This window comes from Elgaria multicarinata, chromosome 2, assembly GCF_023053635.1.
Source record: "Elgaria multicarinata webbii isolate HBS135686 ecotype San Diego chromosome 2, rElgMul1.1.pri, whole genome shotgun sequence".
Taxonomy (NCBI): domain Eukaryota; kingdom Metazoa; phylum Chordata; class Lepidosauria; order Squamata; family Anguidae; genus Elgaria; species Elgaria multicarinata.
The window spans coordinates 167,644,773-167,668,428 of NC_086172.1; the positions used below are offsets into that span (position 1 = coordinate 167,644,773).

At 42.1% G+C, this 23,656-nt stretch overlaps 1 protein-coding gene across 1 annotated transcript in view; it reads left to right on the forward strand.

Annotated features, from left to right (window-relative positions):
* KIF26A (kinesin family member 26A) overlaps window positions 1-23,656 on the forward strand; it is a 171,412-nt gene that overhangs the window by 110,720 nt on the left and 37,036 nt on the right. Inside the window, exon 5 of the mRNA XM_063118120.1 lies at window positions 15,154-15,337. Within this exon, the coding sequence (XP_062974190.1) occupies window positions 15,154-15,337 (184 nt within the window). The remainder of the gene's footprint in view (window positions 1-15,153; window positions 15,338-23,656) is intronic.

A 23,656-nucleotide genomic window follows, 5' to 3' on the forward strand; every position in this document is an offset into this window, starting at 1 on the left:
GCAGCAGCTGTTGTGCTCAGTAGCTTTGCTTCACTGGGGATTGTAGCATTCCGCAGTTAAAGCGATAATCGTGACTTTCCAAGCAGGCAGTAATTTGACAGCATGCACCTGTTTTGCCTCCTTTTTATTAGTGACATTCCGGCTCTTTGGTACCATTATATATTTAACTATTGTAATGCCTCTCTGGGGCTGACAGCCTTGACAGACCGAGTGATAAAAATCCGCCTGCTGCTCAATGTGAATAATTTTCGTTTCTTATTGTTGAATGATAGAAAGTGTTTCGGCGTTCATCATATATATACACTTGTAGAGCCTGCAGGCTGGGCTGTCTTTTCAGTGGCTCTGACTTTGTTTGCTTGCCCCTGGGTACTGTTTGCAGGAGAGATGTTAATCTTTATATTACAGATGATGCTATAATAGCATACTTTATGTACATCCCACGTTATAATTCATAACAACAGCAGGATTAAAAGGGAACATGGTTTCAGTGCTACTGCCAATTGGTTTCGTCCCATGCATTCTTCAGTGGGATTTTGCCAGCTTTTCACTTCTTGTGTTGTTGTTGTTGTTGTTCAACTTCAGCACTTATAATGCACTCAATTCTTTTGTATTCATGGCCTGGATCCAGGTAGTTAATGTAGGTGTACATAAACACTTCATTGAGCATAATGGTTCATTCTGAGCAGGACTGGAGCTAAGGGTAGGCATCATTGGGCACATGCCAGGCCCACATCCCTGCAAGGGGGGCACTGTCAACCCCGTCCTCCTCACTGTTGCTGCCTGTTCACCTGCCCTCTCTGAGCATGCAAGGACTGACAGAAGTGAAGAGATGGAACAGCATCCTTTACTTGACTTTCATAAAAACATAAGAGCCATACTGGATCAGACCAAAGGTCCATCTAGTCCAGCACTCTGTTCACACAGTGGCCAACCAGCTGTCGACTAGGGACCCACAAACAGGACACAGTGCAACAGCAGCACCCTCCCACCCATGTTCCCCCGCAGTTGGTGTATACAGGCTTACTTCCTCTGATATTGGAGGTATCACATAGCCATCAGGACTAGTAGCTTCCACCAAGAATTTGTCTAACCCCCTTGTAAAGCCATCCAAACTGGTGGCCATCACTACATCTTGCGGTAGCAAATTCCAGAGTTTAACAATGTGCTGTGTGAAGAAGTACTTCCTTTTATCTGTCCTCAATCTCTCATCAATCATCTTCATGGCATGACCCAGGTTCTAGAGAGAGAAAAATGTCTCCCTATCCACTTTCTCCACATCATGCATAATTTTGTACACCTCTGTCAGGTCTCCCTTTATCCTCTCTCCCCCCCCCCCAAAGCTAAACAATCCCAGCTGTTGTAACCGTCCCTCATAGTGAGGTGCTCCAGCCCCTTGATCATTTCTGTTGCCCTTTACTGCACTTTTCATTCTCTCTTTGAGCAGTTGTTCAGATGGGTCTGAACAAATGAATGGACAGTGGGGACAGAAGCTAAGAAGACATAGGCCCACTCAGAGAGGGGGGGTACTAGAAGCACCTCGGCCAACCCCCCTCCTGCCCCCAAACCTGGAATTTGCACTGATTTTGAGAAAGTCCGTCTCTCAACCCCATTGATTTCACTAGCATGAAGTCCCCCACAGGCCACTCCTATAAGCAACTGTTGCCTTTGAAACACTGTATTTGCTATGATAATGGCTGCTTAACCTCTCCCATGTTAGATGAATCTCTACTGCAAATGCTCCCCTTATTTATTTATTTGATTTGTACCCCCAACTTTCTACCAAGTGAAGTGGCATTCAAGGTGGCTAAATAGCACTCAAGGCATCTCATGCTACCCTGACATCTTCTCTTCCACTTGGTCTTCTGGTTTTGGAGCATTGCTGGGGAGCGGAGGGGGGCGGTGAGGACAATAAAATACAAGTCAGGTACATTTGAAACAAATAATTGGTGGATAGGGAAGGGTTAAGCATCCCCTTCCTGTCTGCTGTTTTTTTTTTCTTTCTTTCAAAAACAAAACAAAACACAGAGTTGGGAACTCTATTCTTACCTTCTGATGCTTAGTTTGGCTCTTAAGTGTGCCCAATTTCCCCTGGTCAGTAGTGTCCACTTGCCTTAGATTATACCAACATGCTGCTCTCATCAGAGTTCACTCTTGTAAGAACTATAGATGTAAACATTCAAGATATGAATAATTTTGAAGTCAGAATTTGGTTTTCCATGTCATCAGTTGGGTGCAATCCTGTGAAAGTTTGTCATTCCTGAATCCCACTGAAATCAGTGGAACTGAAATGCATAGCAAAAAGCTGAGGACTAATTGATTTTAATGGGGTTTGGATTGTATTCCTTGTGTTCAGAACTCCTCTGAAAAGTAGTCACAACAGAAAATACAAAGAAATCTCCAGAGCCACCACCTAGTACGCAAAAACAGAATGCCAACACTTCTGTGATTTGTGATGCATCGCTTATTGCTGTCAGTACCCATTAAAGCCTATAAATCTGAGAATAACTTAAGTACCCCCTTGAGTAAACCATTTGGCTGTTGGTCCAGAAAATGCCAGTGTTGTGATTAAAGACTCCCGGGCAAAGCCCAATAAAGCTAAGGGTTTGTCCACTGTTGTTTTGTGTTTGTCCATGAGTATGTCTTGTTCACTTGTCTGACTCACTTAATAGTAGAGAAGAACATTTTCTGTCTCTAAGGTTGTATCCAATGGGTGGCATCCAATGTTACTCTAACTTCTTCAACCTGTGCTCTCCAGATGTGTTAAACTACAACTTCCAGAATCCCCCAGTCCAACACATCTGGAGGGCATCAGTTTGGGAAAAAACTGATCTAACTCAATTTCTGTTAATTTCAACGAGTGTACTCTAAGTAAGACTAACATTGGCTACAACCCCTCGTGTTTGAAACCTAGATTGCTTTTGAAGTTAGGTCTGCTTGACACAAGTGCTATCCAGAGAGCTTCGGCTATTGGGTGGTATAGAAATGCAATAAATAAATAAATAAATAAATAAATAAATAAATAAAATATGTATGCAGTCCCATGCATGTTCCTTCCACCCAACATAATATAATGTAGGGTGACCATATGGGAAGAAGGACAGGGCTCCTGTATCGTTAACAGTTCTATAGAAAACGGATTTGTAGCAGGTGTCATTTTTACGCATGCAGCACCTGGTGAAATTCCCTTTTCATCATAACAGTTAAAGATGCAGGAGCCCTGCCTTCTTTTGTATCTGGTCACTGTAGCTATACTAATGCAAATGACACCTGCTGAAATTCTCTTTTCTATACAACTGTTAAAGATACTGGAGTCCTGTCCTCCTTTCCATATGGTCACCCTATGTAGTGTGTCATGGGGTTTGTGTGTGTGTGTGTGTGTGTGTGTTTAAAATGTTCAGAACTGCAGGAAATGGGTATAGGTGCATTTGCATGCATATGAGGTCTCAGCTAGACCTAAGGATTATCCCAGGCAAATGGAGGGGTCATCCCTACTTGCTCCCGGTATCCCCTGTGTGTCATTTGGATGTACAGAGATGATCCTGGGACGATCCCAGGATATAGGCCTGGTCTAGCCATGGCCTGAGTATGCCTCATGTCATGTGTTATGTGATATGTGGCAGGTTGTGCATGCAAGCTTAATGCACAGTTGGTATTTTCTGTGTGTAGATTAGACTGGTGCTTCCTCTCCAGTTTTACCAATAAGGGTTCTTTCATCTTGGGACTGCAACAGTCTGCAAACATGGTATAGCTGGGTCATATTCCATCCATTGTTAATATGAACAACACATTTTTAAAAAATCCAGCTTGTGGAAAAATCTCATGTGAAAGAATCTCATGTGGCTAGCCATGTTGTATTGCACACATATTCCAAGCACACATTGGTGCAATTAAAGCTTAGCATTTCACTTTCTTCATTTCTTTTGCTTCATGGTGCACTAAATGGCATTAATGCAATTTCTGGATCTTGTATTAAAAAGTACATTTGTTGGGTACAGTGCATATCTTTCCCCCTAAAGGTAGCCATTTCACTGTGAGGTTTTTCCATTTTATAAGCAGTCAAAGTGCATGTTTTTATCTGTTAAGATGTGATACTCCCCTCACCCGGAGAAAGCACTGCCATTTCTCTTGTACTTTTATTATTGAATATAGTTGACCAAGGATCATTTGCGCTTGTCGGATACACAATTTGGTACAATTTTGCATAAGCAACACAACACTTCCTGCACTTCTCAGCCTCATCCTGCACCATTTTACTATTAAGCTTGGTGTTGATGTATGGACATTTGAGAGAGTTCATACCCAGCTTGATTTCCTGCCCTGCTTCTTAGCATCCAAAAGTGTCTGGATTGTATAGCTGTTTGAAACGATATGGACTTTAGTCCTATCTGGCATGGAAATTCGTTTGCTGTTTTTTGTTTTTGTTTATAATCACAAACAACAGCTCCCCTTGTACAGTCTGCAAATCTGGACAAGTATTATGAAAGCATCACTCAACGGAGTATTTTGAAATAGATACAGAGCGTCATCAGATGAGTGTTCTGTCGCATGTTCGTTACTACCAACTTATGGATGTTCGTGGGTCCTTTTGACACCACTGTCTGCCTCCCATATGACTCCTGCTTCTTCTGGCCTTCTTGCCATCACAAAATAGACCCTGGTAAATCCAATTAGTTATTTATTTTGAAACGAAATGTCCCGCCATTTCCCGCTTTGTGCAGGAAAAGCGGCGTGATAAAAATGTCCACTGAATGGGGCACATGGTCATTATTTACTTCCTTTTTCTTCCCATGTGTGAAGAAAGAGGAAATTTCATGGGACAGGTGGGTGTGGGTGTGGGTGTGGGTGTGGATGTGGATGTGGGCTGGCGGGGGAAGTGATGGTAAAGAAACATGATTCCCCTCCCCACCATCTGATGATGCTCACAGTGCAGACGGAGCTCACTGGACGATCACTGAGTTGTATTATTGTTCTCTATCCTAACTTTTAACCCCTTTGCTTTCGGAATAAAGCATAAAGTGGTTAAGATTTTGTTGCATCGTTGTGAACTCTCACTACTCCCCAAATGTTTGTCCTTGATTTTCTTCATAGCATCTGGAAAGATTGAAGGATACTCCTTCTATTACAATTTAAATACCGAGGGTAAAGCTCATGTCTTTCAAAAGGCATGCAAATGTTTTTATGGAATGGGGGTAATATGCACATCTGGCTCTCAGCCAGACCCATGAACTGCCAAACCCTTTGCTGGAGTTTTGAAGTTCACACATCTGGCTGAAAGCCAGATAAACATATTACTCAAACAAAATACTTTGCATGGACTTTTTTCCCTTCCAAGAAATGGGGGTGAGTCCCGTGTCTTTCAAATGCAATGTGAAAAGCAGCCTTCTGTCAACATAAGCTGTCAATCAAAATGCCGTTTTGGTCTCCTGTCATGCTGATGTATGTGTTTTGTGAGTCATTTAATGCAATGACTCTATGCAACGCCAGTAAGCTTTTTTTGGCTTTCCTCTATGCATTTCAGTGCAATATTGCAGGGCAAAATGTCAAGGGCTTTGTTTGCAGAGTTGACTTCATTAGAGAAGGGTTGGTAATGCCACTGTGACTGCTGGGTCATTAGGAACCTAGGAAGCTACCTTATACTGAGTCAGGCCATTGGTTCATCTAGCCCAGTGTGGTGAACACTGACTGGCAGCAGCTGTTCAAAGTATGAGGTAGGATTCCTTCCTGGCCCTGCCTCCAGTATCTGTGTGCACCAGTTGCTGGGGAACATGGGTGGGAGGGTGCTGTTGCACCCCGTCCTGCTTTGTTGGTCCCTGGTCGACAGCTGGTTGGCCACTGTGTGAACAGAGTGCTGGACTATATGGACCCTTGGTCTGATCCAGCATGGCACTTCATACGTTCTTACATTTTTACCTGGAGAAGCCAGGAATTGAACCTAGGGCCTTCTGCATGCAAAGCATGTGCTCTACCGTTGCGTTACAGCCACTGAGCTCTTTGCCCTCACCTAAAACAATAAAGCAATATAGGGGGACTGAAAGCCAGATCGATCCAGAGTTGGGGAGAGACTCTAGGCCTCCCTGGTTCATCTACTGCTCAAATACTAGCTCTACTTTTTATCTGTCAGTTTCTCAGATCTACACTGAGAGTGACTCTTGGCTGAACTACACCGCTCTGACTGGGGGTGACACTCTAGAATTTCCTGCCAAACTTTACTTCCCCAGTAGTCCCTGTTCTTGGGGCAGCTGATGGAAGTAAGAATACAAACAACTCAGCCCCTAAGCTGTCTTCGTTCCAGTGGGAAAATATAGGGAAAGCTCCACCATGCTGGGCTTCCAATAGCATAGGAGCTCAGTCCCTCTTTACCATCTACCTTCCTCGGTGAGAGAAAATTTGATGGGCAAAGGGGCAGGTTGTTGTTGTTGTTGTTGTTGTTATTATTATTATTATTTATTTATTTATTTATTTAGCACCAACAATGTACTTGGTGCTGTTCAAAAAATACAAATAAAACAGCGATACCCTGCCTAGAGACTTACAATCTAAAATCACATTAAAACATATGAAGGGGGGGGGGAAGGGGTTCACAAAGCAGAAATAAGAGAATAATCATAGTAATAAGAACAGTAAAACAAGCTAAAATACCAAAAGCTAGGTATCAAGGATGGTATCAAGACCCCACTGGAGGCTGTGCCATGGCTGTGATTTATTTTCCTTAAGCTTGGAGAACGTGAACAACTACTGGAGAATTATAACTATGCCAGCTAGAGTATTTCGTAGATCGTAGTTAGTTAGTTATGTGCCTTCAAGTTGGCTTTGACTTGTGGCGACCCTATGAATCAGCAACCTCCAGTTGCATCTGTTGTAAACCACCCTGCAACAACAACAACAACAACAACAACAACAACAACAATGTAGGGACTGTGTTATTGCTCACTTACTTTTATTGTCCATTGTCCATTTAGTGTTTGTACCACAGAAGGTCCCATGATACTTCACTTCGAAGTGTATATATTTCTCAGTGGGATTAAAAACTAGGTTTAAGTTCTGTTTCCCTATCAGCCTGTGTAGGGTAGGCAGAACATGAAGTCTCACATTAAACACACGCACATACACACTTTTCTTTGGAAGCATGCTTGGGTTGATGTGGTTCTGCCTGCTTTAGCTTGGCTTATTCCTTCAATAGGGTGTGTAAACACGGTTGACTTCGCAGTAACTGCATTTTCAATACCCTGTTAAATATTCTGTACACAGACCAGGAACTGACATATATTTTTAGATTAGATGTTGACAGTCTTGCTTACCTAAAGATTAAACTACATGGGCTATTTCTTTAGTAGCTTGTCCTGTGGTGAATGAGCAAACCATAAGGCATAAACATAGAGCAGTATTTTTTATCTCCTCCCCCCCGCCCCGGTACAGATTTGTTGTGCAAAGTTAAGAAACTGTAGAAGAGTATTTGCTGTATTGTTTGTAGTAGTGATGACTAGTTATTGACCCCAGATCTGGGGACATTCATTTAGGCCTTATTTATATGTTATTGGAGTGGTGCAGGTAGTGCATACCTATAGATGAGTCCCACATTTCTCAGGTAACATGTGTAAGAAGGTACTTCATCGCCTTGCTCTGTGGCTTTCAATTTTTCCACCTTCAGCTTTCTAAATTTCTGTCTTTCTGGAGATGTACAAGAATTTCATTAATGTTTGAAAACCAGAATGCGACCATGTTCCCCGAAAGTGTTGGCAAATTCCCAAACTTGCATTTATGCTCGAAAAGTGCCTATGTTTTAAAATGTAAATTTTCATGCTTTACTCTATGGGGGAAAGTGCACATTTCCCCCATTCATGCAAAACAAGAAGAGTGTGCAAATTAACTTGGTAAATAAGTGAGACGAGCTTCAAATTGGTGTTCAGAGAATCTGGGCGATTGTGAAAATCGCTTGTTGTTCACCCTTTCCTATGCCTTGACTTCTCAGGAGCCCTTATAAGTCCTCCATGGAATACGTGCATGTTGGAAGAGTTCTAGGGCGTACACTGTATTCTTATGGAGCACTGGCCAGTTGTGCTGGATCTCGTGACCGTTCCATTTGAGAGTGTGTCCTAGAAAGTGTCCAGATAGAACTTCTCTGGGGCCATGCATTGCAGAGGAAACAATATTGATCTTTCGGGGAATGTTGTCTACTGTTACAGATCTTCTCCTTGACTAATGGTTTGTGAGCTTTTTAGGCACTCCAGTATTCCCTGAAACACAATTTGGAAACAAATGGGTTTATTTATTTATTTATTGCATTTTTATACCACCCAATAGCTGAAGCTCTGTGGGTGGTTCACAAAAATTAAAACCATAAAAAGCATAATCAAACAACCAACAGTCTAAAAGCACAAATACAAAATACAATATAAAAAGCACAACGGGATAAAAACACACAGCAGAAATTGATATAGGTTAAAATATGGAATTAAAACAGCAAAATTTAAATTTTAAGTTAAATTAGGTGTTAAAATACTGAGAAAATAAAAAGGTCTTCAGCTGGCGACGGAAGGAGTACAGTGTAAGCACCAGGCGGACCTCTCTGGGGAGCTCATTCCACAGCTGGGGTGCCACAGCAGAGAAAGCCCTCCTCCTAGTAGCCACCTGCCTGACTTCCTTTGGCAGGGGCTCACGGAGAAGGACCTCTGTGAATGATCTTAAGGTCCGGGTTGGCTGCATGACATGGTTTCTTCCATCACCAGTATCACCCAGCCCCCAAATGGGTGAAACATGATTTGGGGAAACGTGTAACGTTGTACAAGTGGACACTCATTTGTGACACAGGACTTCTTCCTGCCTCCTCCCCAATCCCAGTAGGGACAGAGCTTATAGAAGAGGCATAAGCCTGTGGAGGTGGCACAAGCCTCTGCAGGCCAGATGCAGTGCCTCTGTGGGCTGCAGGTTATGTAACCCTGTTCTAGTAAAAGACAAAGTAGATCCTGTAAGCTTACCCCTGTGCCTGTGTGTAGGTGAGGATATGAAACACATTTCATTGTGGATTTTCTTTAAATATCTGAGATTTCTTTAATCATTTTTCCTTCCATTTTGTTCTCCAGATGCATGCCATTATTTAATTGGTCTTCCTAGGCTTTCTGTGTACTTTGCCTTGTCCCTATGCAGCAGCACCAGCCAACCTCGCAGTCTTTAAATTGTGCAGAGGAACGAGAAGGTTGGAGGCCCTTGTCACTTGATATTTGAGTGCTCCTCTATGTGCCGTATATTAGTTTTTATTTTCTGCTGTGACACCTAGCTATGAGGAAGGAACTCTCTGGAGCATCTTAAAAGACAACTTCTATTAAAGATGAAAAGAGTTAAGCAAAATGCAGACAGTAGATCTTGCAGTCAGAGGGGAAAATAATAAATGGCAACATTTCAGAAGCCTTAATTGGGAAGGGAGAGTATCACAAGCCAATGGATTCTGTGTCTTAGCTTATTTTGCTGGATTCCTTTTTAGAAAACTAGATTAACACAAGGAGAAGAATAGAATTTCCCAGTAAGCTTCTATATACCAGTTGCTGGGGTACAAGAGTGGGAGGGTGCTGTTGCACTGTATCCTACTTATGGGTCCCTGGTCAACATGTGGTCGGCCACTGTGTGAACACAGGACTGGATGGACCCTTGGTCTGATCCAGCATGACTCTAATGTTTTAATAGTGAATATGTTTCAAATTTTCCAAGGATTCCAGAGGTTTCTTGACTGGAAAAAGATATTACAGAGCTGGAAAAAGTGCAGAAAAAAGGCATCTAAAATGATTAAGGGGCTGGAGCATCTCCCTTATGAGGGAAGGTTACAACAACTAGGATTGTTTAGCTTGGAAAAAAGGAGGCTAAGGGGAGACGTGATAGAGGTGTACAAAATTATACATGGTGTGGAGAATGTGGATAGGGAGACATTTTCTCCTTCTCTCAAAATATTAGAACCCAGGGTCATCCCATGAAGCTGATTGGTGGGAGATTCAGGACAAATAAAAGGAAGGACTTCTTCAAACAGCGCATAGTTAAATTATGGAACTCACTACCTCAAGATGTAGTGATGGCCACCAATTTGGATGGCTTTAAAAGGAGGTTCGACACATTCCTGAAGGAGGAGGCTATCAATGCCTACAAGCCCTCATGGTTATGTGCTGTCTCCAGTATCCAAGGCAGTAAGCCTCTATATATACCAGCTGCTGGGGAACATGGGTGGGAGGGTACTGTTGCACCCTGTCCTGCTTTGTTGGTCCCTGGTCGACAGCTGGTTGGCCACTGTGTGAACAGAGTGCTGGACTAGATGGACCTTTGGCCAGATTCAGCATGGCACTTCTTACGTTCTATTGATCACATTTTTGTCGACCTTGACTTCAGCAGCTCTTCAGAGATTCAGGGAGAGGCATTTGCTACCACAAGATGTAATGAAAACCATCAACTTGGATGGGTTTAAAAGGAAATTAGGCAAATTCATGGAAGATAAGTGTATCAATGGCTGCTAGTCGTGATGGCTATATATTGCCTCCAGTATCGGGGCAGTATGCCTCTAGGCCAATTGCTGGGAACACAAGCAGGAGGGTGTCCTTCTTGTGGACTTCCTATAGGTGTCTGTTTGGCCTTGGTTTGAACCAGCGTGTCTCTTCTTGTGTCCTTATGTTCTTAATTGCCATTGGACTTCATCTGAAGTGAAATTTCAAGGCAAACTTGAATATTCCTGCACTGGTGAACTCCAAGGAATTCCAAGGGAAATAAAAAGGTTTTTTCCAGTGTTTTTTCCATAGGATTAAGCACTGCTCTACTACCACCATATGCCTGTGCCACTAAGAAGTTTCTAGAATTGGCGAGCACTCTGGGAAATAAAATTGCTTGCTCTCTGTTGCTGTTTCAGGCACAGTGCCATACCAGTTTTGGTTACACTGCAGACTTATTAATTCCTTTAAGGAAATCTACCAGCATAACAGCTGCTCCTTTTGCAGCAAGAGGCAGTTTGTGTGTGGTACAAGCCGTGGTTCGGTCTCCTTGATATTGGCACAGTAGCTCAAAAACTCAAAGAAGTTTGAGGGCTCTGTTGTCTTGCATTTCATGTGTAAATAGTTTAGGTTTAGGCTCACTTGAGGTCGTTTAGGATCTGATGTAAAATGGGTAATCCTCGTTTTTGATCATTGCATTGCATTCATCCAAGCCCTCTATCGTATTTCAGTACTTCTTTTGTATCCTGCCTCTGCTGCTAGATATTGTTGAGGCTACTAAGACTCCCTCTACAAAAGTGGCTGCAGATTCCTCTAAGAGGACAGATGATGCCAGGCCGAATGCTTTCATGTACAAATGTTTTAGAGTGCTCTGAAGACATATGTGTTATGTCTCCAGATGAAGTAAAATTAGCATTACAGTTGGCACATCTTATTGTTAATTACCCTCTGTAACAGCTGCTTCAGCTTCTCCCTACAAGAAAAGACAACACTGGGGCTTTTTAATTTCAAAAACGGCAACTCAGGGATGCATGGTAGAGCTTTAAAAAGCTATGTGTGATGTGGAGAAAGTGAAAATAAGAAAACAAGAAGAGTCCTGCTAGGTCAGACCAAAGGCCTATCTAGTCCGGCATTCTGTTCACACAGTGTCCGACCAGATGCTTATGGGAACCCATAAGCAGGACATGAGTGCAATAGGACCCTCCTTCTCATGTTCCTCAATCACTGGCATATACAGGCATACTGTCTCTGAATCTGGGGGTAGTATTTACAGGCATCATAACTAGTAGACTTTGGCCTAATCTACACCAAGCAGGATATTGCACTATGAAAGCGGTATATAAGAGGCAGGACCCACACTACTACTTTATAGCGGTATTGAAGTGCACTAACAACTGTTGGGGCCCATTGGCACGGACCATATACTGCTTTCATAGTGCTATATCCTGCTTGGTGTGGCTCCTGCCTTTTATATACCTCTTTCTACATGTTTACACAAGTAAAAAAAGCAATACAGCCCTCAGCTACATGATTAGTGTAACATGTAGTTTGGCCCTTGAATTGATGATTATGTGGGAGAAAATGGTGGTGGTCATGGGAAGACATGGGAATAATCTACATCAAGCAGGATATTGCACTATGGAATCGGAATGAAAGTGGTAGGTGGAGGCAGGATCTACACTACTACTACTACTACTACTATTTATTTATTTATTTATTTATTTATTGCATTTTTATGCCACCCAATAGCCGAAGCAGTATTGAAGTGCACTGACAACTGTTTGGGCCCATTGACACATACCATATACTGCTTTCATACTGCTATACCCTGCTTGGTGTGGCTCCTGCCTTTTATATACCGCTTTCATACTGCTTTCATAGTGCAATATCCTGCTTGGTGTAGATTAGGCCTGTGATGACCTTCTTCTCTATGTATTCGTCTAAACTCCTTTTAAAGCCATCCAAATTGGTGCCCATCACTCCATCTTGTGATAGTGAATTCCATAGTTGAACAATGCGCTGAGTGAGGAAGTGCTTTGAGAGAGAGAGAAGGGTGTTTTTTTCTTTCTTTCTGTTTCTCTCATAGTGCTGTAAGTTGAGGCAGGGTGGGTGGCAGAGATCATCCAGGTTCAGGATAGACAAAATGAAGAATTTCTTCACACAAGACACAATGATTGTATGAACTTCGTTTCAGCAAACTGTAGCATATTGCCACTGGCTTAGATGGCCTTGAAAGAAGACTGGACAAACTAATGGTGGAGGAGAGGTCAATCAATGCTTACTATCATGATAACTTTAAATGGAAACTCCAAATTCAGAGCCAGTGTACCAGTTACTGGGGAGCAACAACAGGAGAGGGCTTCTGTTGTCGTGCCCTGCTTGTTGGCTTTCCAAAGGAATCTGGTTGGACACTCTGAAGAACCAGATGCTGTATGAGATAACCTTTGTTCTATGCCCTCTCATGTTACAACTTCTGGGACCCCATGTGGCATGGGGTGCACTGATAGCTAGTTTTCCTAGGACTGCTCCAAACATTCTCATGGTTTCTCTCTCTCTTCTTTGGTTTGAAAGAGGTTGAGGAATTAGGGAGAAGGTGGCCATCAAGTCTTCTTCATTCGCTTCTGTAGCATTTGACATTTTCAACTTAAGAGGTCTGTTGTCTGCAGGAAGAGGAGCATAATTAAAGTATTTAGTTCCCATAGCAGCTTTATCACGTGGCCGTTCATACCTTTCTGGAATTGCCTGAGGGCAGCTGGGAAACTCATTCAGCCTGTAATAAAGGCAGGTCTTTCTTCCACGAAGGGATTTTGGCTGAGTGCTGGAGTAAAATTAAAAAGTTCATATTAGCAGCATGTTTTGAATAAGCAACAGATATGCTGGATGATGGGATAATCTGCCCCTTGCTGATACAAATCTCCATAGACCATGCTTGTGATTCACCCTAATAGGCTCCCAGCTTTCCTTCCTGCTTCCTTAAAGAGGATCTGTGACTGAATCAGCCATATAATAGGCAGAAATTCAAGAGGTGAAAGTCACTCATAAATGCATTTGTTAAAGATTTCCGAATGGCCACAAAAATGCAGTTCAAAATTGGAAAATGAACCAGATTCCAATTTTTAAAAATGGCTGCAAGCCAAATCTCCCAGTGGCTTTTGGTATACCCTTTTAAAACTTGTGCACCATCCAACACAGAATCAATGCACTCAAACCCAGTGATTTCAATGGGTTTAAATATACCTATATTTGTGCTGGATTGTGGCCTTGGTTTTTATGGCAGATCTAACACCTTTATAGTATACTTGACCTACATCTTTCATTTGTTGATCCCCTTGTGTACGTTAAACATATCTGGCTATTAACACTCAGTCTTGGTGTCTGAATAAACATTGGATGTGTAAATTCTATCCTGGCATCCTTTCCTTTTTTATATATTTCTCCCAAGGGGACTCCAGCTGCAGACTGTATTGAAGCAATCATTAATCTATCAGGATTTCACATATCCCTTCATAGAGCTTTGAAAAGATTCTCTAGAGCTATTTTTCTCCTATTCGTTATTTCCACGTTACAGCACATAATGGGAGCTAAAATATGCACAATATTCCCTATTAATCAAAAATATGGGAAATGTCATTTATAAAGCAGGGAACATGTCAAGACTGACTGTTTGGCCACAGAGAATAATCTCAAGACAGTGGGCCAAAAATGCAACAATAGCATTGCAGAATTGCAAGATCCTCATGTGCCAGTTGTCGATCATGTTTATGTAAACATTATGTAGCTTATGTGGTGCTTTTAAAATGGAGCTATTTGCTGTGTTCCTTGGTTCATGCTGCATTTCAGTCTTACATTTGGTACTAACTCATCCTTTGTGCTAAAGAGAGGTTGCTACCTAAAGGGAATAGATTCTGAATATTCTCTGGTGGGCAAATGTCAGTTAATTTTGGTAGAATGCACTGAGAGTTAAGCTGGGTGATGGTCCTTTACGGCTGCAATTTTACGCAAGTTGCGCCATTTACAGCTGTGCTTTTGCGCAAATCCCAATTTATGTAAATATTTCTAGTCTTGATTTTGTGCAAATTGTGGTTCATGGACAAAAAAATGAAGATGCAAGGTCTTGCCGGATACCCGCAGGTTGTCTGGTGGCTTGCCCTGCATGCCCGCCATGGTCGGGCAACCTGCGGGAGTCCAGTGAGCAGACAATGAACTGAATATGGGGAGTTTACCCATCCCTACTCACAACTGGCATGGCCTATAGCCAAAAGTCATTTGCTCTTTGTGTCTTAATTTGTTAGGGTAAAAAATATAACTCCCTTGTAAATGTGAGCAGCAGCAAAGCCATCTGGGCCTTCGAATGACAATGGGATGATTTGAGCATTTTATGACTTGTGGTTTTGCCAACCTTTTGATTCTTTTTGTAAGCTCTTGCCAAAAGTTTTTTTTTTAAAAAAGTTAGGATATAATTGAAACTTTGCTGCGGACAAAAATTACACAAATACCTTGCCAGACATATTTTGGTCCCTGATTCCTTCTATTACTCTCCTGGCAGTTAGTTCTTACAAAATCTGATTACAGAATGAAATGACATGATTTGTTAAGCATATACTGATGGTGCCAAACAACTGGTTTTCTACCCTAAATTGCTCCTCTTAAGTAATAACACTGTCATTTACTGTCTCAATATTACTTTTTTCAGAGCCGCCCAGAAACTTAACCTGTCCTCGAAGAGAAAGAAGCATCATGCGCCTTTGTCACACTCACATGACTTCTCCATCTATGCCACTAATTTTAGTGGCATCCTGCAGATATGTCCTCCTCCTGCACCACCATGCCTTTTGAGAGCTGTGTCAAAAGTCAAAGATAATCCGGGGATTGGAAAGGTACTTGTTCATCTTTGTCTCTTAGCTGCCCTACTTGTTGCTACGTTGGCATCAACTCTTTTTTTGTAGTGTAACACATCTGGATGGCACCAGGTTGGAGAAGAATGGTCTAGTCGCTTCTTAAGACTGGAATAAGGTGGAGCCTCTAACACCTTTGTCCGTGCTTCCCTAGTTTTCCAAATAAGTGCAGGAGTTTTCCAAATAAGTGTAGGAGATGCTTTGATATCCATATAAATGTCTTTTGAAGCATTCTGGCTTGTTTACTGTCAGTTTTAGGATTCCACACTAGATTGGTCCTGTTGTAGGCATTCCATATGGATCTGGTTGACCACTTTGCGAACAGGATGCTGGACTAGATAGACCTTTGTTCTGAGCTAGCACAGCTGTTCTTATGTTCTTATTGGTCTGCCACACTATTGTTCTCTGTATGACTGTAAGTGAATGAAAGGGTAGGAGGAAGCAAAGGAAATTTCCAGGTTACAATCTAAAAAATATGAAAGCCTGTCATCAAGATGCTGATTCATACAAATTACAGAGATGGTTAGAAGCTCTCATGGAAGCAGCATGGTGCCCAGGGATCAAGGGATTGCTAGTTCTGTCACATCTGAGACCTATGGGTATGTGCTCACAATGTTAAAGTTGGCTCAGTTCCACCTGTCCCAAAGCTTTGAGATGTCTACTCTAAATTGGGCTTGTCTCAGCTCCAAAGAACCCCTGTTTCATTTCTTTTTTTTGGTCCTGCCCCAGTTGGAAAATCCCACTGGAATTCTCTTGCAAATGAACTTTGCCAACATGCCCAGAAATGGGTCACAATCCCATTCCATTTCACTATGAAGGGGTTGTGCTTTTCTCTATGTTTTGTAATGCCTTTACCAGCCTCTTGTCCTCTGCTGGACATCTGGTAAACTGGGTTCCTGCTTCCTGGAGCTTACCATTGTGTTTCAATATTTTAATGGATCTTAGGAAGAGTAAGCACAATAATTGCTGACTAAGGCTAGGAAAAGTGGCAATGACTTTGAGTTATTTATACCCCACTTTTCCTCCAAGAACCTCAAGGCAGCCTATGTTGGATTTTACTCATTTTTATCTGTCCACCAGAATCCTAAGAATTCATCTCAAAGGACAAAATAATCCATATTTTGTAACATTAGTTTGGTCCAGGCTATGATATATTTTCTGAAAACTGTCTAATCACGCAGAATGTGATACAGAATATCATTGGCATTAATTTGTATGATCACTCTGGAGGTTTTCTTAAAGGTTTCCTTAGTACTTTACTACCTCCCTGAAATAGAAATTGGCAATAATCTGTGCAATTAAACATTCAAAAGCTGCATTATAGGCTTTCCAAACCTTGGGAGTGATAATTAAATACTCCAGCATTTCACTTGCAAAACAAGACACCTGTAAGAAACTTTGCATCTTGATCCTGTTCTCAGGACCAAATTTCCTATTATTTTTAGGACTTAGAAGCCCTCCTGCAAGTCATTAGGTTGGATTTCCTGGTTGGATTTTGTTATGTTCCTGAGGCTGTGCTGTGATTGGCTACAGATTTAGTTAGAAATTCTATCCTTGATTCTGGGTATGGAATAAAGAGGGAGACAGGCAGCCATCTTGGGCTCTCCCTTGACTTCTGTGCGAGTGTTTCCAATTGTGCCACCTCTTTTGCAGGCATAATGTTAGGCCATCTTCAACAGCAGGATGGATCCTTGTGCAAGTATAGGAACTGGTCTATTCTCTGCTCCTCCTTTTATTTATTTATTTATTTTTATTTATTTATTACGTTTTTATACCGCCCAATAGCCGAAGCTCTCTATGCTTAGAACTGCACTCAGATTTTTCTTGTGTTTGTAGTTTCCTGCTAGCATAAGGATTTCACCAGTGGTACATACTGATCCTGTTCAGACGACGTGCTAAGCCATGGTGGTTAAGCATTTTCAGCTAAACATTATACCTTCGTGTGTCATGTGAACCATTCCTAACCATGGTGGCTAAATAACCATGGTTTAAACTTGCTCACTAACCATTTGCTGCAAAAGGGTTCTTGGCCTAACCATGGCTTAGGATGTTGTCTAAACAGGCCCACTATTGCTGTAATAGTGGTGTTACACTGCTATAGATTTCTTACATTGGTATATCTTTGGGCGTTACCAACGTAGGGTGAATTGGGGAATAGCAATCCTGTCCCTGTGCAGGGGCATAGATCAGGGATAGGACTGCAGTCCTAATTGTCTTCCACTACAACTGCAATCCCCCTTTGCTATATATTCTGCAAAGATTCTGAAGAGATTATTATTAACTACATAAACATATATGCAAAAAAGTCAATCTGGTGGGGGTTCTTTGGTTTGAGTGTGGAATACAAACATATGTTATTCTTTAGCACGTTAGGCCCCCATTGATTAGATTACTGCCATTCATTGGATTTTTGTCTGTTTGTGTGAAATAGTGCCTTTAAAAAAAATTCTAATAAAGGAGCACAAGAACTGAAGAAACATATTACAGCTTGCAAGAATTTCCCCCCAGTGTATGTATCTCTAAATTACCTTGTCAGATGAAAGCTTGCTCTATGATTGAGCTAGAGAAAAGGTTACTGCTTTAAACATCAAAACTGTGAACGCTCAGGGAGAGCTGAAAAAGGAGTATAGACTTGTGTTAACATTTTAAGCACAGTTATGGCAGAATTAATTCATGGAATCATACAACTGGAAAGAGCTAATTTAGTGCCATTGTCAGCAACTAGATTTAGTGGAAGGCCACTTTGAGAAGCACCAAAGTCTAAATCCCCTCTAACCTTCAAAGTGACCAGCCAAGAAGTTCCATTGCTACAGCTTTCACTCCCTGCATAGCTTTTAATTTGGTAAATTTGGAACCCTGAAGGACCTCCTCAAGTGACTGCATTTGACCCCAAAGGTTCCTGGTTGCAGACCCTTCACTCCCATGTCAAAAATGTATGGCAATAGAGTATCACATATAATTCCGTTGGAAAGTGCATCTAGTTGAAGCCCATCACATGGCTGGATGTCCAGTGTCATCTAAATAAGCCCTGCTAAATTTTCCTGATTGCCTCCAAGGAAAGGCATTTTACAGCTCGTCTAGGAAATTTGTTCTGTTGCTGGACTACTCTTGCATACCATTCATTTTATGTCCCCCTCCTCGAATCTAGTAGCAAAAGGCAGATCCCTGACTTTCTACTACTGCTCATCTATATATTTTATGTTACATTTGAAGGAAGTTCACAAGTGAAGATATGTTAGTGGAAACCTCCCATAGGTTTTACTTCTGGAAATATATTTAACATATATTTTGGGGGTGTGCCAATGCTCTCCAAATGTTGACCAAAAATGTATGGTTCACCATTGCCTTCGTTACACAGATGTGAATCAGAATATAAAGAATGGCCATTCGGACAGCTGGTCCACCTAGCCAAGTATTGTCCATTGCGATTAGTAGTTATTCTACAAGGTGGTCTTTCCTGCCCTGCTCCTTGAAAACTTTTAAGTAGAGGTGTCAGTGTTTTTTTCACAGAATGTCTGCAGGTAAAACATATCCAATACACTTGAGCCACCAAAATGCTCCAGAGCTCTTCATGCACTGTTATTTTTTCTACCTACGAGGGCTTTGTACTGGCAGACAGACATACAAGAAAAGTGAAAATGACTAACTGTAGGTAAATCGTGATTAAAGCAGGGCACCAGCCATCATTAAGAAATTGCCATTATAAGTTTTAAAGGTTTAGCTCTCCATTTCAGTTCGTAATTGGACAGATATTAAAATGCGGGAGAGTAAAGTTAGGGGGAAAAAAACTTCGAATAGCAAAGGGCCAAACTTAGAGAGGTATGATACAGTTGCCTGTCTTTACCTCCCCTTTGTGGCTGACTGCAGGTCCTGGGGAGGACAATGAAGTTAGAGACAGGGCATGGAAGAAATGGTAAATTTAGGCCCCTGCTTGGCTTTCAAAAGAAAAGCTTATCAGGAGGTCTGATTACCCTGTGTTCATTGGTCTGATAGCAGGTAAGCAGTGGAGTATGCGTCTTTGCAAAAAGCTGGAAAAATACCTTCAGGATTATTTTAGGGTTGAACTACATGTAACATGCAAGCACATGTAACAAATCCGCAATGAACCCTATTAAGGAAAACCAGCTTCAGAAGAGGGCATTCTCCCCCCACCCCCGGTATGGTAAGTGCACAAATGCCTGTCTGTTCTTTGCTTTCTGATCATCCAGTTTAATTGAAACCAGGTTTTAAAGAGGGTTTCCAGCCCCTGGTGACTAGCGAATTTGGTTTGTGTTAAACATGATTAACATAGATGTAAAAGTAATTCTACACTAGTCTTCCCCAACTTGGTGTGTTCCGGACTTGTGGACTACAACTCCCATCATTCCTAGCCAGAATGGCCAATGGGAATCATGGATGTTGCAGTCCAACTCCCTTCAGTGGCCAAGCTAGCAGCTGTCCAATGGCCATGCTGGCTGGGAATGGTGGGAGTTGAAGTCCATTACATCTGGAGGGCACCAAGTTGGGGAAGGCAGTGCTATACCATAATTAAATTGACCTACGAAAGCCATGGTGAATTCATACTGCATACGGACGGAGGGGATAAACAAGTCCGTGGATCCAATTGTAAACATCCAATAGCTAAATCCTGCCGTTTTTTCCTGTATAATATTGCCAGGATTCGATCATTTTTGTCTGTCTCTTCTGCCAAGACGCTTGTTCATGCACTGGTTATTTCTCGGCTGGACTACTGCAACCTTCTTCTCACTGGCCTTCCTTCCTCTCACATCAGTCCGCTGGTCTCTGTCCACCACTCTGCCGCTAAGATCATCTTCCTGGCTCGCCGCTCTGACCATGTTACTCCACTTCTGAAATCTCTTCACTGGCTTCCAATTCACTTCAGAATCCAATATAAACTTCTCCTGTTGACCTACAAAGCTTTTCACGGTCTAGCTCCTTCCTATCTCTCCTCTCTCATCTCACACTATTGCCCCGCTCGTGCTCTTCGCTCCTCTGATGCCATGTTTCTCGCCTGCCCAAGGGCCTCTACTTCCCTTGCTCGGCTTCATCCATTTTCTTCTGCTGCCCCTTACGCCTGGAACGCTCTTCCAGAACATTTGAGAACAAGTTCAATCGCAGCTTTTAAAGCTCAGCTAAAAACCTTTCTCTTTTCTAAAGCTTTTAAAACTTGATGTTGTTTGGACTTTATACTGTTAGTTTTACCCTACCCTGTGCCTGTTTACCCTACCCTGTGCCTGTTGCATTCTCTTCCCCTCCTTAGTGTTTTACCATGATTTAATTAGAATGTAAGCCTAAGCGACAGGGTCTTGCTATTTACTGTTTTACTCTGTACAGCACCATGTACATTGATGGTGCTATATAAATAAATAAATAAATAAATAAATAATAATAATAAACATGGTTGGGAGACTGGAAGAATTACCGCTGCACTCAGCCTATGAAATAAAGTGATGACCATTGCCTCATTGCTATTGCTAGCACAAACATCTGGGCAGTTGCACCCAAACTAAGAGCAGTTTCTTGCACTGCATCTTGTCCCCCCCTCCCCCGATGTAAACCATGAAGTGAGGGATTGCTACTAGGGGCTGTGTTCATGGCACCGAGTTGGTGCCACTCCGCTGCCAAACCCTGCGCTATTGCTGGTGTGCGGTGGTGGCAAGTTGTCTGTATGAGGGGAGGCAACACAGGCTTTCCGGAAGCCATTAGGCTCGCCAGCCTGCCCCCTCCTGCAGCATCCGGCGACCAATAGTAGGTCGTCTTCTGCCCAGGAACGCCCCCGGAGTGACTCCGAGGGAGGACTGACCGGCGGAAGAGCTGGGCTGACCTCGCTGTGGCTGGAAAAGTCAAGATAAGTCCTTGACTTTTCAGCCGTGCATTTTCCCCTCTTTGCCCAGGGGTGGTTTTGAATCTGCATCTGCGTCATATAACTGACGCAGCTTGTATTCAGAGCCACTATGAGGCAGAGACGATGTCAAGACAGCTGCCTGGAGAAGAGAGAGGGAGAGAATATTCCAGTCTCTACTAACCATGCTTAAGAGATGGCAGTCTTATATCTGCATTAGTACGCACATGCATGCACGCACACACGCATGCACGCACACACACACACACACACACACACACACACACTTTAATGTACTTATAGTCCTGTTGATTTGTTGAATAAAGTGCCAATAACGTCAGAATCCACATCATTTTAGCTGGATCCTGGTTTAAAAGGCAATGATCCAGTGGAGTCTTTTTTAAAAAAACTGAATAATTTCCTTGTGTGGTCTCTTTGGGTACTATTAAATTTAATGTCAGAGTAGTAGGAAAGATGTTTGAAAGCCATTTAATATTGCTACCGAAAGAAGTTAGATTATGCTCAATTTCTGACATTAATGTGCTACTTAAGATAATTTATCAGATTGTGGTATTAAAAAAAGACATCCTTTTTACAATGTCTGCTGCACTGCATTCTAATTTGTCTCCCTCTTCCCTTCTTGAGTGGTAGGGAGCTTTTTTTCCATGCAAAATGTTATTTTTCCTTGGGTTCTATTCAGCGCACGCTTTGTAATACGGTGTCACTTGCCAGAATAACTGTAAGTGCTTGTCTTATTCCTAAGCTCCTGTCATTTTTTTAAAAAAACAACAACTATAGTTGGAATGACAGAATACTTCCATATTAGACAATTGAAGGGAATGCGTGTTTGTATGAGTGTGCATATGAGAGAGAGAGAGAGAGAGAGAGAGAGAGAGAGGGAGGGAGAACTTTAATCACCCAGCAGGGCACTTGGAAAATCATGTGTTTTAGCCTTCCATCATTTCTTAAGATGATATTTGCTTTGTTTTTATTTGTTAGTTCTTTCTCCAAGCCATAGCCAAGTCCCACTAACTTGATTTATTGACCCTGTAGACTTTTTCTTAAGCTGCTTGTATGTCCTAATCACTTCTCCTTAAGACAGTTGTTTGATAGATAACAAATAGCTACTTAATTTTGTCATCTTTATTGCTGCTTGTTTTCTTATGACTGGGATGCAGGTTCCAATATAAATCATCTTACTCGCTGAGAGGACTTCAGCCCATTCCTGATGTTGAATCTCTGTCTGTCTGTCTGTCTGTCTGTCTGTCTGTCTGTCTCTCTCTCTCTCTCTCACACACACACACACATACTTTGGATGCTGAAGGCCCTCAGTAGGCTGTTCTGTAAAATCATAATAATAATAGTGATCTCCCTCACGGGATTGTTGTGAAGTGGAATGAGAGATAATATATACAACCCCAAACCACTTTGAATTCATTTTACTGTATGAATAATACACACAGAATCACATAAGTCTCTCCAGTTAATACATTTAATGGATGAAGCAAAATGTGGAAAATTGCACAGGAATACATATTTTCTTTTATTTCGTGCCCACTTTGAAAAAAAAATAAAATGGCTTTGTGCATGCCTTTGGGGGAAACAGGGAATCAATTCTTGCTTAATAGAGGCCACGTTCTAAAGAGAACAATCTAAAAGTGCGTCTTTTAGGTTCTCCCTAGAGAGTTTGATAGTCTCTCCTAGCATAGCAATTTTTGCATATAAATTTGCCATATGTTATCAGAAGCAGTGTATGGAGGGTGTCTAAGAACTACACACAGTAAACCAATTTTGCAAGGGTTATATATCTGTCAGTTGCAATTAAATCCTTGAAATGCTTTAGCTCTGAACTAAGGCTTTAACTTCATGTTATGGTGGCATGACCCGTTGGTTAAAAAGCAGGTGATGTAGAGGAAGAATAATTTAAAGTACAGAAGAAACAGGCAGAGGGGGGTGGCCAAATCCTTTCCCCACCTGTCCTCTTCCAATTGGGCCTAAAACAAATGGGGGAAAGTGGTTTCAAAGGGAAAAGTGCAGGTGACAACGGGTTAAGGACCCTCTCTCTCCCCTCTCTTGTGTATTTTAAATCAACCCCACCTTCCTTCTTTGAAGCAGCAATGGGGTGATGTCAGGCTTTCAGGATTGACTTTGTGTTTCACTAGAACCCTGAGGTCCACCAACCAGAGCCAGGTGTAAAATAATGGCCCAGGAAGGCAGGCATAGAATTGTAGAGCAAAGTGTGCCTCTCAGCTCAGGAACTGAATTTACATTGTCAGAAGCAGAGCTCAGTCAGAAATGCTTTCACACACTAATTTACTTCTGTGTTCCCTGCGACAACTGCCCAACTTAGAAGTGGCACATGAAGAGATGCACCAGTAGATCTCAATTTACTTTTTGCTTACCCTGCTTTAAAGGATTTTGGTGGCAGCCCAATTCTAACATGCGGATATGCTGCCATC